This window comes from Argiope bruennichi, chromosome 10, assembly GCF_947563725.1.
Source record: "Argiope bruennichi chromosome 10, qqArgBrue1.1, whole genome shotgun sequence".
Classification (NCBI taxonomy): domain Eukaryota; kingdom Metazoa; phylum Arthropoda; class Arachnida; order Araneae; family Araneidae; genus Argiope; species Argiope bruennichi.
In genome coordinates this window covers 7,939,191-7,956,058 of record NC_079160.1, presented here as the reverse complement: position 1 = coordinate 7,956,058, position 16,868 = coordinate 7,939,191, and the positions used below count along the sequence as shown (strand labels likewise).

At 33.5% G+C, this 16,868-nt stretch overlaps 1 protein-coding gene across 1 annotated transcript in view; it reads right to left on the bottom strand.

Moving 5' to 3' along the window:
- The window catches only part of LOC129988983 (dynein axonemal heavy chain 7-like), a 197,138-nt gene that overhangs the window by 34,255 nt on the left and 146,015 nt on the right, over window positions 1-16,868 (bottom strand). Inside the window, exons 43-52 of the mRNA XM_056097281.1 lie at window positions 16,246-16,379; window positions 15,445-15,688; window positions 14,166-14,342; window positions 12,397-12,525; window positions 12,028-12,117; window positions 9,726-9,866; window positions 8,540-8,781; window positions 2,773-2,920; window positions 2,553-2,698; window positions 147-358 (exon numbers count right to left, since the gene is read on the bottom strand). Of these exons, the coding sequence (XP_055953256.1) occupies window positions 147-358; window positions 2,553-2,698; window positions 2,773-2,920; window positions 8,540-8,781; window positions 9,726-9,866; window positions 12,028-12,117; window positions 12,397-12,525; window positions 14,166-14,342; window positions 15,445-15,688; window positions 16,246-16,379 (1,663 nt within the window). The remainder of the gene's footprint in view (window positions 1-146; window positions 359-2,552; window positions 2,699-2,772; window positions 2,921-8,539; window positions 8,782-9,725; window positions 9,867-12,027; window positions 12,118-12,396; window positions 12,526-14,165; window positions 14,343-15,444; window positions 15,689-16,245; window positions 16,380-16,868) is intronic.

Here is a 16,868-nt window from a genome sequence, read left to right as displayed (position 1 = left end):
ACTGATTGAATATAAACCTTTTAATTAAAAATAATTGGCCTTATTTAAAAAAAAATTCGCACCAATCATTTTGCGTAAAAAAATAATAACACGCCAACAGCCTTCCATTTGACAAAGTAAAATTGATCAACGTCTCACTTTCTCACCGTGTTTAAACGTCTTGCGTTGAAGAAGAGGCTCCAGAGAGGGATCGAGTTCTTCGCCCACGTCCTCCAACAGCACTGGCCATCCGAACTGAACGCTGTTCTCCAACGTTCTTAGGATATCGGGGTCAGTAAGTTTCACAATAGAGAGGTTCTCTTTTTCCATATTTTTCACCCATTTGCTCGCCTGTCCCTGAGGATCTATTAGTAAAGGCCTGAAATGCAGAACACCTCATCAGAATGAGTGTTAATCAGCTAAAATATTAGCCGGAAGGTCGGTTCACATAATATAAGAAAATAATAAATTATAAAATAAGAACATAAGCATACTATCCAACACTTACGAAATTTACGTAGTTGAGACGGAAATTGGGTAAAACTACGGAATTACGGATATATAATGAAAAACTACTGAAAAATACATAAGACGTTTAAAAGTTTAACGAGGTGCGTAGTCTCATATAATATCCACGCTCGTTGCACAAAGATTTCTCATACATGTTATGACATTGTGGTTGCGGTATGGGTAGTATGTGGTTGCGATATCGAAAGAGCCTCTTTCAGTTCCGGAACGGAGCCTGGTGGGTGTGGAAGAGTTGCAAATCGCTTCTCTTAACATATCCTACACATTCTCAATGAAATTCGTATCAAATGAGTGAGCTGGCCACCACATGTACTGAATATTTCACACCGTAACAATCACCACCGTTTCATGCGTTATTATCCATAAATATAAAGTGAAATTCCAGCTGACAACACATCGAAATAGGCGAGCACAAGTCCAAGAACTTCTCTGTAGGTGTTAGCAGTCACAGCTGTGGAGGTACGTACGACCATCCAGCATGATGCCTATTTCCCTTATGCTTCCGGCTGACGGAAAATGATGTTTCTCGTGAAGCTTCCATGGTGAGAACGAGCGTCACTTTTTTGCCAAACTGTTAGATGATGAAAACCAGTCTTCGAATCAAAGCACCGAACATCACATTGCACCACTATCTCAAACAACAGGAGCTAATATTTCAAACTGGAGTTTAAATAAGAATCCATCCTTTTTTAGTAAATTAAAGGATTCCACACTTTCCTCCAGAAATGGAACAGAATGAAGAGCGGGTACCTTTCTTTTACGACGACAATTCCCAGAAGTTGATCTTCCAGGCCTTCCGGTTGTCTGGCATAGAGACCATAGTCCGGAAATTCGTACTTCTGTAGAGATAAGCCCAGTTATCTGGCACAGCCATCCACAGTGCCATATCTCGGTCTTGGCAAACTGTCGGACTCAGGATAGACCTGCTATGGGTCGTCAGTTAAGTTTTACGCGCTTTGAAACGTTTGATACAGTTTTGACAGATCACACGCTGACGCACCTTTAAAATTCGATACATTTCAGTTTATGATCGCCCGGATTCGAACAACTAGAGACAGATTAGGTCAAAAATGTTTCACTTTCAACAGATGATTCTGTGTAAGTTATTTCGATTTCGCAAATATTTACTCACGCTTTTTTCGTATCTCACAAATTATGCTTAACCTTTGGATACGAGTATATTGGGCTAGAAAGCGTACACAGGAAACAATACACAATCTAATAGAGGAAAAGCAAATACGTAAAAGATTTATCGAAATTATAAAATTGTTTTGAATTTTATTACAACATTAGAAAACATTGTTTTAATTTTGCTTTTTAGAACAATTCAAAAATTAATTAAAATGAAAGAATTTGCCTTATGGAAATGAAATTGATATTGCTAAAAAATCGGTTTTATTACATTTTAAAATTACACAAAAACAGTTTTTATGCATTAATATACACCAAATTATTGTGGAAAGGCTTTAAAATTTAGATTATTTTAAATTAAGTTTTCTACGCACCCAAGAAACAACCCTTTGCCACATTTTGCTTCTAGTCTATAGGATTTCGGAGATTTTGTGATGAGTCAGTCAGTCAATCGAGGCATTTGCTTTTTTATATATACAAGTTAATAATAATTCTAACGACTCAATCATAAAGAAAAATTTTGCTATTGAAACAAATTTTTATAAAATAAAAGTTATATATTGAAAATGAAGATTATGAAAATTTATTTTATAAAAAAAATGTCCGAAAAGAATTTTAGAATTTCTTTCGAATAAAAATTTTGATTACTTTTTATAGATGATTAGTGCATGGAATGGTTCAAGAAAAATTGTCCATATGAGTGTGAGGCAGGAAGCATATGAATAAAAAAATTGCATAGAATCGCAAGGAAAAAGAAATGGTAAACCTTATTCCAAGCATTCTAATCCTACTAAGCGATTGGTATATAGCCCTACGTTGTATTTCCCATAGGCTCATCGAGGCATTTATATTACGTCTAGATGCCTGCTTTACGATAGCGATAGTGTACAATAATAAAGAAAGGAAGAGAATACCATCGTTTTCCATATTCGACGATGACTCCATTGTCCGTCGAAAAAGCGTCTCTTGGCAAACCGTTCAAGTTCCAGAACTGAATTTTCACAGGATTCCCTAAGGTCTCACCGAGTGAAAAATTCTGGGTGCAAGGAATTCTGTGATGCTGAAAGAAAACAAAGAAATGTTTAAAAATTTAATTTTTATTTTGAATCAAATTTTAGAGTTCTTAAGGCTTACCATGCAAAACTCAACCCAATCTGCAGTGCACAAACTGCGGTAATAAGAAGTATATGGTCCAAGATAGGCTATGACACCTGATGCCAAAAGAACATCACCAGGAAGGTTTTCAAATTTGGTTCGAAGACTTTTGGCTTCATTGGCCCACCTAAGAATTTAAAAATATATACAGAGTGAAATTAATATGACTTTTATAGACATTATCAAATATTTATTACGCCATTTTCAATAAAATTATTTAATATTTATAAAGGGGGGGGGGTAATTTTTCGATCCCTAATTTACTTCCCGGTAAGCTAGAGATTCTAAACTGTAGAATTACCTGAGTAATATTTCTGGTTTTTCAGAATTTAAATACAAGTAATCTGAAGCAGTAATATGCCATCCAGTAGTTAAAACTGGTTAAAAAATTTCCACAATAGCGAAAATAGTGAATTATGATGTTCTTATCCGTTACTACAACAGATAGTTACTACGATATTTTTGAAAAATAGAAATTGAGAATCGAATTTAAAAATTACAACTCAAAAATAATCCTAGAAATTTTCGGCCCACTTTAAACCTGTGATTTGTATTAAAACTATAGATATAAAATTATATTTGATGAAATTATGTTTAAAATTTTATTTCCATCTCCCAGATTTAGCGAAACAGTTGTTAAAAATTTAAACACATCAAAAACTTATATTTTTACTGTCGAATAAATATAAATTTAATGCTTACTTATAAGACTGGATTAGTTGAAATACACCGTTTCCCACTGATAATTTTCTGGCTTTTATCGACCATTGAGGATGATTGGATTGAGTCAAGCATCCTCAATGGTCGATTTTAGTTTTTCGACTGAAGAATAATGTTTGCCTTTTTAAAAAAATGAGCGTGTAAGACGTCCATCAAGAACACTTTCTTAATGGAAATGAAGCCGAATAATTTGAAACTGACATTGTGTTGAGCCACTGAGCCACGGATTTCCAGGCACGAAGAGAAACGTCTTATATTTTCAAAAAAGTTTATCAAGAAGCAAATAGTCAGCAAGAGTTTCTTAGGAGTTTCTGTTGATCTCTGAGGAAGTCTAGGGATAACTGCCTATTGAAAACAAATCGCACCCAATGTCATCAGTCCTCCATAGCACACTGCCTGATTAAAACAGTCCTTAGTTCTTTTCGGAGGTCATGCAGATCGATTAGAACTTTCCAAATTAACTTTATTATTTTTAAAAAAATCTTTTTATGCTCCTTGTCACCATACGACTGAAATCAAGCTTCTTAAGGATCAGAAACGTGGCGAGCGCCACATTTCTTTTTTTTTTTAGGAAGGGAAATGAAACAGCAAATCTGATTCTGAATTTTACGAATTTAAAACTAGTATTTTCATTGTGTTTAGAGTAAGAACTCTCTCATATTCATTTCGATTTTAATTGGGGACTGGATGATTGCGTTACATTGTGAGATTATTTCAAAAAAGACACAGGACCAACGAAAATCTTTAACAGTATTTAGTAAAATTGTTATGTAAAAATAGAACAAGATTCATGAATGAAAATAATGATGGAACGTTCGATCAGGATAATTTTCTTTTTATGAAAAATAATATATTTTACTGATTTTTAAAACTAAATTTTGACTTACAATTTCAACATATGGAACTTCAATTCAGAGCATTTGTTTACAGCTTTGCGAATGCCACAACTATCACTGTGCCTTTTCAAAGGAAAGAGCAAAATCTAAACGTCCAATGTTCATGTCCGTTTGAGTTTGGTTGAATGCATCACGTTATTACTGAGTGCATTACTCACAAAATTGGGAAGATATTCCAATAAGAGGCTTCTCATTTTGTACTGATAGTGAAATTATTTGTCTCAAGATTATGAAGATTGATGGAGCTAAAGTTAAGTTAAAGTTTGAAGTTAAAAGTAGAAACATTTCATAATTAGGAGTTACTTTTGAAATATTTACGAAATTAAAGCATTTTTCTTTGAATAAAAAAATATTTGTAATTTGCCATGCATTAGAATGTATGCATACCTATTTTAATGTAAAATTACTCAATGAAAATCTATCTCAAATTTATTCAATTGTCTTTAATTATCAAAATACCTGGGAGACAGAGCTTCGCTCGGCAGTTTTTGTTTGTTTGTAAAATCATGTTTTTTTTCGGTGATACGTATCATATACTGATTACATATGGATATATTTTTTTCGATTTTACCTCATGTCACATCCATCAGCATCATCCCACAGAGTTTTTAGGTACCAGTAGGTTATCATCCTATGGCAACTTAGTACCACGAAACTTTACGGGATGGCGCTATATGATATTGTCAGTATGAGAGCAGATAGAAAAAGGCTCTAACAGTTAGTTATCAAAAAACGTTTGTGTATGTAAAATTTTGGATACATTTTCAGGAAAGACACTTATATAGATAAACTCAAAAGGTAAAACCTTATCTAAATATCAAATTTGATCCAAATCGTTAGAGCCGTTTCCGAGATACACGGAATAAATATGCAGTGATGGCCAAAACTGTGCACACTTTTGAAAATTTTTATGTTCTCTAAATTTGTATGCTTATAGAAAAGGTTACATTTCACTAATTGCAAACTCTTACATATCATTTTAAAGAGAATTTAATGCTGATTTCAATACAAAAAGCAAAATTCAAATATTTGCAATGAAAGAAAAGTTGAGATGCAATAATTATCGAGATACATTAGATGCTGATGGCTGCAGTGAACTATCAGTGCTTTGTACGATCGACTTTATTTTTTTTATTACAGCTTTTATTCATACTGATTTTTCATTGAGATGATGAGAGTTTTAAGCTCTTCCTTCGTTGCTGTATGAGGCCAGGGAACAATTATAGACTCAATTAATTCTCTTTGATGAACGCTTCATATGTACAAGAATTTTCAAATGGTGCCATAAGTTCTCAATAATTTTCAGGTCAGGATTGTTTCCTAGCCATGATAACAACTCAATACTCTTTGTACTATACCACTTTTTCGATATTTTTACTGTGTGACAAGGAGATGAATCCTGCTGAAAAATAAATGATGTGTTGGGAAAGAGATCACTGATCTAAGGTATAAGTTTTGGCTCTAGAATAGTGTCAATGTATTTTCTTGCATTTAGTGTTCCTTCGATAACATGAAGGTGACCAATACCGTCTATTGACATGCATGACCAAATCATAACACTAACTGAGTTCGTCACAGCTGCTTGAAGGCAGTCAGGATGTAGTTCTTCAGCTCTTCTACGTCTTCCATATTTTCGCACATTACTACCGAATAACAATATCTTTGATTCATTGCTTCGTATAACTTGTGACCACTGATCATTTGTTCAATTAATGAGCTCCTTTGGCCATTATAATCCTTTTATATGCTGCTGTAAATTGAAATAAAACTTTTTCGAGGAATTCTGCCTCTTAGTCCCTATAATTGTCTTCTCCTGATTGTTCTGGAAATGACAGAAACTCAATCATCATTCAATTGACTTCTGATGGACTCTAATGACATTCTTCTATCTTGGAAACATAATCTTTTTATTCTTCTGTCATCAAGAGATGCGGTGCACCTTCCTCGGGCTTTTCCTGCTTTTTTTTTATTGAATTTTTCTCCTGTTATCATAAACAAAACTTTTGGACTCCAGATGTAGTCACTGAACCACCCATCTGTTTTGCAATTTCAACCTAAGTAAGACCACATTCTTGTAACACAATAGTTATCTTTCTAGATGTCCAATCTATTCTTTTATTTGATGACATTACTTCTGGATTAAATATTAGAAATATTTGCAAAAATCCTCACTAAATATTAAAAGTTTAAAAAAATTTCTTACTTGTAATTTGATTACATAAAAAACAGTCTTCCTTCTACAGAACAAAGCACAATAATGACCTGTTTCAATTTTAAACATGATGTCAGAATCTGCTAGCAGTTATTACATTTGATTGGTTCCCAATACAAAAACAGTGATTGGTCAGGAAAGTTGAAAATTACAATCCACTTCATCACTGTATTCGTTTTTCAAATTAACCCTTTCTAGGGCCATGGGAAGTATGCTTTCCACCAAATTTATCAATCTTTGTATGAAATTATGTAGGCTGGCATAAGTTCTGACAAATGTTTTTAGAAAGACAGAAACTTAGAAGCTTCAGTTCTTTATCTTACACAAAATGATGTCTTTTGATTTGTTACTTAACTATTAATTAACCAAATTAATTAATCAAATTAAATTTATCTAATGAGCTAAATGAATCCCTTTTCTTACTCTAATTTCAAGCCTAAAAATATTTTAACATAATATCATTAGAAAAAAATGGCCCTTTAAAGAATTATAGAAAGTATAACTTTTTTTGTATTGCAAATATTTGATTTTTTTTATTGAAATCAGCATTAAATTCTTTTTAAAATGATATGAAAGAATTTGCATTTTGTGAAACGTAACATTTTCTATAAGCATATAAAGTTAGAAAACAAAGATTTTCAAAAGTGTCCACAATTTTGACCACTACTGTACAAGAATTACTCGCTTAAAGTTATAAGATGAAAATCTCTTTCCATGTGAATGATAATAGCACCTGTGATGCAGAGTTTCAAATCAGTGACTCGTTTGGAACAAGTGCATACATATTAGCATTTTCCGAAAATCCTTATAATATGAAATCACAAATCAAAGAACGCTATTCGAATTTCGTAAACAAGGTCGACATTCAAACAGTTAGACTGGCTGCTTCTAATGAGCACCCACGCTTAAGATGCCCCCTTCAAAGTGCCACAAAAAAGTACTCAAACCTATTCAAAACAAAAATCAAATTCAAGTATGGGTTTATTTTCAGATAATTAAATTGACAATTTTCCCTTTTTTTAAATTCATTTAACCTGGGTGATATTTATTTTACAGCAACCAGTTTCGTAAAAATGCTATTATATATATATATATATATATATATATATATATATATATATATATATATATATATATATATATATATATATATATATATATATATATATATATATATATATATATATATATATATATATATATATATATAGTATATATATATATATATATATATATACTGGGTAAAAGTTGAATGGGGACCATCGAAATTTGTTTCCAGTTGTCACTATTGTTATTATTATTGTTATTATTAATAATAATATTGTTATTTGTGCGTGCTAGGTGTCTTCTACCTTACCAAAACTCCACAAAGATTTGGTGGGGCAGGGGAATAATATATTTAATAGAGAATATGAGAGAAAGTTTTGGGAAGAGAACTCTAATATTTTTATACTTATATATATATTTATCTAAAATATTTTTTTATTAAATTTATTTTATATCCTGGGTAAAAGTTGTATGGATACCATTGAAATCTGTTTCCAGTTTGGCAATGCATCTCCTTAGACTGGTCCTACTCATTAAGTAACGAAGGTAACAGCTCCTAATCTTTGTCATGTAATTCACTGACAAGGTTCCAAGTTACAAAGATAGTATCTCTATGTCCACCGGCAGTCACTGATTTGAAAATTCGCATCACAAAACTTCAGCTTGCATTGTCTTTGAATTATCATCTTCGCAAATAAGCATAATTCTAAAATTTATTATTCTGACTCTTTGAAGAATGAAATGTGGATACTCAATCGATTCTAGGGATCTAATTTTTGCTTAATACAGTATTCTTTCTTTGTATATTTCGTATAAGAAAATTAATGTAGAGCTGAAGAATCTAGCACTGGTATCGAATCGATTCACTTACCTGATCCGCTCTCCACCGAGCCCCCCGATGAGCTTCTCGGCTCTTTGCAAGTTGATTTCACAAAGCTTGGCTTGGGCTTCCAGATCTTTTTTCTTCTGGACGGACAAATCACAGTCCCTGCGCAGAGCGGCCAGCTTCGACTCCAGGGCGGCCAGCTCGGACCGTTTCGTCTGCAGCAACTCCATGATCACAGACAGCTGTTGCTCGGCTTCTGCCAACTTAGCCTTCTTTGGGGCGACCACCTGTGGCACAACAGGCGCGGAATTATTTGATTTATATACATCTCTTGTGACTGCTTTTGTGAAACTGTGGTAATGGCAGTAATCCTCTCTGGGATTCTGAGAAAGCACCAAATTCATCAACATTTAGTTTACTGTGAGCTATTTGCTTTCTAAGTCCCAACTCTTCTTCACTTTAGCAAGGACAGAAAATATTGATAATTACTTCGGCAACATAATGTAGTTTTAAAAGTTAATTTTAGATAAAAGGTGGAAAAACAACATTTGGAAGCTTTTATGTCATTCTTATATCTCTCTATTCATTTAATCTTTCTAATGATTTAAGTCCACTAATAATCTCGTATTCATTTTAATTGAAATATTGTTTGCTTTCCTATGGAGATGTGTAAAAAAGGCAAGAATAATACATTAGGTTATTGTTTTATCAAATTAAAAAAATTATTTACTAAAAAATTATTAAATAACCTCTTGAAGTGAACCGAGGTTCTGTTCTTTAATCATTCGTTTAATGAATCTACGATTGAAAGGTACGGAAGAAACCACAACCATTACATAATTTTATGAACATATAAGGTCGATAGTCGTTCTATCCTTGCAGCCATCACAGACTTATTTGAAATAGTCGATCTGTTTGGAAACATATGCTCTCAGCATTTCATAAATTCTCTCAGAATTTTTTTCAAGTTACACCAAACATTTTATACTGGGTCGTTATTCCTTACTTTCAAACATTGGCGAGAACAAAAGCAGGATGCCACCAACAAATCCCTAACTTTAGTTGTGTGCTTGCTTCAATTGCTATCGCAACAAACTAAGTAAACATTACCTAAAGGTCACCTTAGCAGCTTAATTTACACATTACAGATTGCATACATGTTTCGGTATGAATTGTACTTTAAAGAATATGTAAAGATTATTTATGAAAAAAGGAATAGAACAAATATTACTTTCGCCGTCCTGTCGTAGAGTTCCATGGCCAGCACCCATCTGCATAGGCCCTCGGCAGCGGATGAAGCTTTTGCAACATTGGCTGGATTAAACTCTGCCAACGGAATGTACTCTGAGCGAATTTTTTCCATGATTGCTGGCTATCAAAAATAAAAAGACCAAGGGAATTACTACTCTTTTTGGTTGAAAATTAACATAAAAGTCAAAACATTAAGTTCTGTGAGGAAAATTTTAAATTAACTTTAAATTATGATGTAGCATAAAAATCAAAACATTAAGTTCCGTGGCGAAAATTTTAAATTAACTTTAAATTATGATGTAGGATTCAACAAATTTGTAAAGAATGGAAAATGTCAAGAAAATGCAAAATTGGGTTGTACATTTAAAAGAATGTGAAATAAAAAAGAATGATTGGAAAGGTAGTGAAATACTTGATACTCTGTTCTATACAGAATATTGAAAAGAAGAGTCAAAAATGTAAGCCAATCTTAATGTTGGATGCCATTTCTGTAATTGCATCGGATAAATCCTTATCCAAACTTCCGTTCCAATCTAGTAGGAAGGTATAAGCCCTGAATGTCATATTTAACAGCGAAAACGCGCAGACAAGGTATGAAATAGGTTTAGAATTTGCAATCCTTCCGCCATTCAGCTTAGATGCTACTAGATTATCACGGCCACTTAACCCTCTAAGTGGCAAACCCGGAAAAAGACGGAATCTTTTCTTCCTTCAAAACGGCGGACCCGTCTATGAAATAGGTTTCGAATTTGCAATCCTTCCGCCATTCAGCTTAGATGCTACTAGATTATCACGGCCACTTAACCCTCTAAGTGGCAAACCCGGAAAAAGACGGAATCTTTTCTTCCTTCAAAACGGCGGACCCGTCTATGAAATAGGTTTCGAATTTGCAATCCTTCCGCCATTCAGCTTAGATGCTACTACATTATCACGGCCACTTAACTCTCTAAGTGGCAAACCCGGAAAAAGACGGAATCTTTTCTTCCTTCAAAACAGCGGACCCGTCTATAAAATAGGTTTCGAATTTGCAATCCTTCCGCCATTCAGCTTAGATGCTACTAGATTATCACGGCCACTTAACTCAGTGGCAGGAAAACTTCTCAATGGGTGGATATTTTGCAAAAAATTGTTTGCGAATTATTAAGGCAACAAAGGATTATTCGTCTCAAACTCTATCTCTACTGATAATAAAGAAGAATGTATCTGTCTCTGAGTACTGATACTCTACTGGCAGACCGTTAGGCCTAAATTTTCGCAAATGTACTTTGCGAGGTGAAGATGAAGGAACGAGATAGTTTTTCTTTGAAATTTTAATTAATTAAAAGCAAATTTCGAGTTTTTTCTAGGCAACTATTACAGTAGAAAATGATTTTAACATATTTTTTTTAAAAATTTAAAACATTATGTTTTGAACGATATCTAATTAAGCACAATATTTTCTATCTCATTTAAATTAATTTTTAAAAAATGTTTTACACACATTTGACAAAGATATTTAACCACTGCAATGAAACTCAAATCATTTTCCTTGTTGCTGCTAATATTTCAAAGTGGATATTTTCCCCATTGTTTATTAAGATACGATTTGTTGTTCCTATTCGAATAGGAATCTGTTTAAGGCATGCTTTAATTAACATTTTTAAAAATATTGTTGCTCTTTCCTGTAATTTTATTGAATCAATAAAGATATAATATTCCTTTTTAGATAGTAAATTGCTTTTTCATTAAAAGCTCACTGAATTTTGTATTTTTTGTAGGCATTGTATTGAATAAACTTCTGATATATTAAGCAAATTATGAAATTTTCTCGCATAAAATTTCACAGTTTCAATACTTGTTCACAACAATACTTGTTTACAGATACTTGTTTCTCTCCTTATAATTTTAATGGATACATTTATTTTCTATAAGATAGTTATTGGAAGAGTAAAAGTTTAAATTAAAGTAAAAATTAGAAATGAAATGAAAGAAAATTAGAGACATGCAGTAGCACAAGAAGAAAAATCATGTAGGACTTCTAAAATAATAAATCTACAAGCGTATATTACATGCATATGTAACATGTGTAATTACATGTATCAAAATTTGAAATTAAAAAATATTTTGTAAATGCCCCTACTAGGACCAAGTTGCGTACAATTCTTTACTGAAAATTTTAGCAACCACTTATCCAAGATAATCAACTAATCACCAAATTCTGATAGTACATGTCAGGATAGCTACTCCTGCCATGGCGATCATTTAGTCCTGGATGAAGAATTGAGAAGCAAGAGGATACTCACATCAATGTTGTCTCTATCGTAATCTCTGAGAGATTGGAGGAAACCCATGTCGCCAAGCAGTTTCTTGGATGGCCCCCAGTAGTCATTCACCTGAAACGGAGAGATTCCTGTCAGAGATTTTACAACAGTCTCTTAGTTAAAGCAGCGTTCACACGAGACCAACTACTGCGCGCAATGGAAGGTCACGCCTACCTCAGGAACATCATGTGACTCCAACGGCACAATGGGGAATGGTTGTCTCATCGGGACAACTATTTGCCCATTGCGGTCACGTGATCTTCCTGAAGTAGGCTTGACCTTCTGTTGCGAGCAATAGTTGGCCTCGTGTGTAGCCCTGCTTTAGAGAGTCTTTCAAAGTAATTTGCTTACTTTCCTTCCCGTAGCAGGGTCCGTCACTCTGTCGGGTTTTATATTCTGCATGATGCACACGGCGGCCAGCACCACTTTCACGGCATTCGGTGGATTCTTCATAGATTTGACGAGAGTGATGTCGGATGGCTGTAAAAATTTTAGGAGCATTTAAATTCAATCGAATCGCAATTTTTACCTACAAGGCAATTTTATTTTATATATTTGAATTAGTTATCCAAAACAGGCCTCTATGTTTGTACTAGTTTTGTCACCGGAAAAAGGGAATGCAAGTGGAAACATCTGTTTTTCAGGTTTAGATAAAAATGTATTTAATGTGAAGACGAAAGTTAAAATTAAAATATTTTTAAGTATTAAAAAGTGTTACAAAATGAACAATAGAAACTTACGATAGCTTAATTTGACTATGAGCAAATTTTAAAAGTTGCTTTAGAAAAATACTTTTCATGCCGTTCTCTTTGTAAGTTCCATTTACAAAGAAAATAACCAGTAAAAATTTTGGTTAAATATCTGCAGTATTATTTTTTTGAAGAATTCGACTTTATGGGGGAAAAAACAGTGTTCGAAAAATGACTACATGTATTTTCTATCACTCAGAATTCACGGTGAGAGAAAAAAAAATCTCTTCTAAAAGTGTTATTATGCAAATTCAATTGCTACTTTAATTTTAATTTAGTAAAAAGCAGAGACAATTAAATTCAAAAAAGAACATGTCTTTTTTTGTGGCAACTGATTCACGAAAGGCATAAACAATGAATAGTTCGCGAGAGAAACAATAATTGAAGAATGAATACAGGTTATAATGATCGAGATAATATTAATTTCAAATTTAATTTTTAACTCATAGACAATAATAATAGCATTGGAAATCGCGAAATAACACTTTTAGCGTGGGAGTTTTATTCGATCCGTAAATTATGACTGATAGGAAAGTACTTATAAACCTTTTTCGACGACTTTGTGTGTATGTGTGTGTTTTTTTCTTCTTTAAAGTCAATTTTTTTCAAAGAAAAAGGAAACACTGATTTGCAATTTTTGCTATTTAATTCCTGCTGTGTAAAATGCACTTATATACAGATTTCAGTGTAATGCGAGCTCCAACAACAACTCTCCCTACAGCTTCAATTTTCTCAGTGATAATGAAGAAACGGCTGAATAATTAGATGGTTGATCTACATTGTCGGACGAATTAGAGCATAGATATTGTATACCGTTAGCAGTCTGAATGTGTTGTGTGACCGCTGGCTAATTGCACGACTAACATTTAAGCTAATAGCTATAGCTGTTAGTTAGCTTATTAGCTATAGTCAAAAATTATATTACTATATTAGCAAACAGTCAAAAATTTATTAAAAACATTCGATAAAAATGATTAAAAATTTGCATTACCTACATGCCAAGTCGTTAGCTCATCAGGCCTTTAATTTAAAATCAATTGTAATTTCATAACAGAAGACTAAAAAGCAGAAAATAATAATTTGAATAAAAAAATTTAATATACCAATTATTTAAAACGGACTAAAAACTAAAAAACAATTGAAAGGCGATTAGGAATTTTCAAGTTCACAATCAAAAATTTTCCAGACAATATGTCTGGAATTAGAAATCTGTATGAAGCTAGAAAAAATTATTTTATACTTTTTAGTCTGTATTAGAAACGTAGTGTATTATTTTTTTTAATTTAAAGAATGATTTAACCGACATTTTTAGATTGAAATAAATCAGAAGACACAAGTATGAATTGAGCTTTCTCTGAATTTGCATGCAACCTTGAGTGTATCGAGAGCTCGCAGGGCTTCCTCGAGCGCCGGCAGGGCCTCCGCCAGATCTGCCTCACACTCTTCCTTGAGGGCAGAGGCTTCTCTCGCCTGGGCACTGGCGTATTCCTCGTCCTTGTTCACCACCGCCTTCACCTTCTCCACGTCGGCGGACTCCTTCTTGATTTTCTGCAAACACACCAAAAAGAGAGTTGGAATGGCTCAGGGAAGAATACTTTATTTTTTTTTAAAAGTGCAGTGAAGTCTCTTAGAAGAAAATGGAATCAAAGAAAGAGAGAACTGTAGTGATATAAGGGAGTGACATGCGTTTTATAAATAAATATGAAACGCTGACAAGTTGTATAAAGTTCCGAAACTGCAACACATCTTTGATACTATCGGCATCTGGTTTTATGTACTTTTTCAGAAGTTTCTCAACGTTACATTACATCGTGAATTCCTTAGAACAGGTCCACCACGCAATAATTCATTTTCCGTCATAGAAGAGATAAACAGAATTGATATTTGCAGTCAATGAGTATGGAACTGAGTGTTCATCTCGTACTGAGTTTTCCGAAGATCTATGACGATTCCAAAATGCCAAGTTTGACCGATCCAGGTGTTGCAGTTTCCTTAATATCATATTCCATGCAAGAAGAAGAGCATACAGACTTATTTCTTTTTGACAAATTTCGTCCAAAAATGGCAAAAACATATACTTTTAATGTTAAAAGCCCATTTAAAATTTCAACTCATTGTATTTGTAATTAACCTATAGTAGTCTAAAACCAACAGACAGATATAATTCCAAAAATACGCCTGTTTTATTCAGGGGACTCTAAGATATCTTATTTCTTTTTGACAAATTTCGTCCAAAAATGGCAAAAACATATACTTTTAATGTTAAAAGCCCATTTAAAATTTCAACTCATTGTATTTGTAATTAACCTATAGTAGTCTAAAACCAACAGACAGATATAATTCCAAAAATACGCCTGTCTTATTCAGGGGACTCTAAGATATCTTATTTCTTTTTGACAAATTTCGTCCAAAAATGGCAAAAACATATACTTTTAATGTTAAAAGCCCATTTAAAATTTCAACTCATTGTATTTGTAATTAACCTATAGTAGTCTACAACCAACAGACAGATATAATTCTAAAAATACGCCTGTCTTATTCAGGGGACTCTAAGATATATAAATTCATTAAAATATCGTCGTTGGATCCTTTGATAATTGCACTGCTATGTCTTGCACTAAAAAGTAAACAAAATGAGAGAGACCGTTACCTCGATGAAGGCCTCCGCCTCCTCCTTGGCGACAACCAGCTTGGGTTGCAACTCCTCAATGTCCTTCTGCATGCCGGTGATGGTGACTGAGAAGAACTCGAGTTGGCTGAGGCCCCCTTCGTACCGCTGGATGGCGGCGCGCGTCTCCTGCTGCTTCTCGCTCAGCAGTTGCTTAAAAGATGAGATCAGGGTCAGGTAGGAAGTGGGAGTGATGTAGGTTTGCCGCCCCAACTCACTCGCAAACCTAATGTAGGAAAAATAAGAAGTGATGATAAAGTTTATAGTTGCACATGGCGAATCAGAAATCGTGGACACAACTTTAAAGGGAAGGTAGAGCATGTTTTGTGAAGAATGCATATAGCATCAGCTGCGGTCTGTTAAACAGGCATAAATTGTTTTATTACAGTATCATTTAGAATATGTTCAGAGTGGGACTCACTTTTTTAGTCTAGGAAATAAAATGTCTTAAGTGCCTATGTAATTGTAATATCTTTGAATTGTCCTTTGGCATTTTGCCAAACTAATTCCCTTGTGGATACACTCCTATCAACAATAATATAAGTTTAGAAGCATATACACAATACTTGGCAGGAATTTTTTTTAGCTATTATTTGCGAAGAAACCATTGTTAACAATGCCGATGAAATAGCTAGTGTTTGCTTTCAGTTTTAGCCATTGCTTTGTTGCGCTTCAACGAATGATTCGCGGACATATACAAAATAGATCGTATTCATAGGGTACTCAACCTTCTTAAAGTTCTATCTAGATTACTACTCCCCACTTCTCAGAAGATATACTTACATGTTAGACAACTCCTGCGATCTTACATGGAAGTATTTACAAATAATGACACTGTTCTTTTTCATTGATTTCTTCAGTTCCATGTCCTTAAAGTAATGCTCTGCCACTCTCTCTAAGGCATCTTCTGGCCAAGTCTAATCAAGTAAGTAAGAGAAAAAAAAATCATTTTTAATATATTGAGAGGATCCTAACAGGAAATTTTATTAGTAACATATGGAATTTTTTACTGACTAAATATCCTACTATAAGTTGTGCCTAAATGAAAGTAGTATTCAGTTCTAGTGATATTTTTCCGCAGGACAGAAGCTCTCTATATGCCTTGTAAATGGTCGTATATGCTAGCTGAAATGTGGCATAAAGTAAAAGGTTTGTCTTTCTGTAAAACAAAGTCACAGTCCATGAAAATAATGTCCACATTTTGCTCGTTATTTTATTGATATCATGCAATAAAACTGCAAATGTCTGTCCTGTAGAAATAGGCTCTCTGTGAGTGTATGAAATGTTTCTGTATGTAAGGAGTTGTTTCCAAATTTAAACTTATACAAACTTGATTTTATTTTTTAACTCTCAACAGTTTATTTCGTCCCTTTATCAATGCAGTCTGCATATTTTTAAAGAGGACA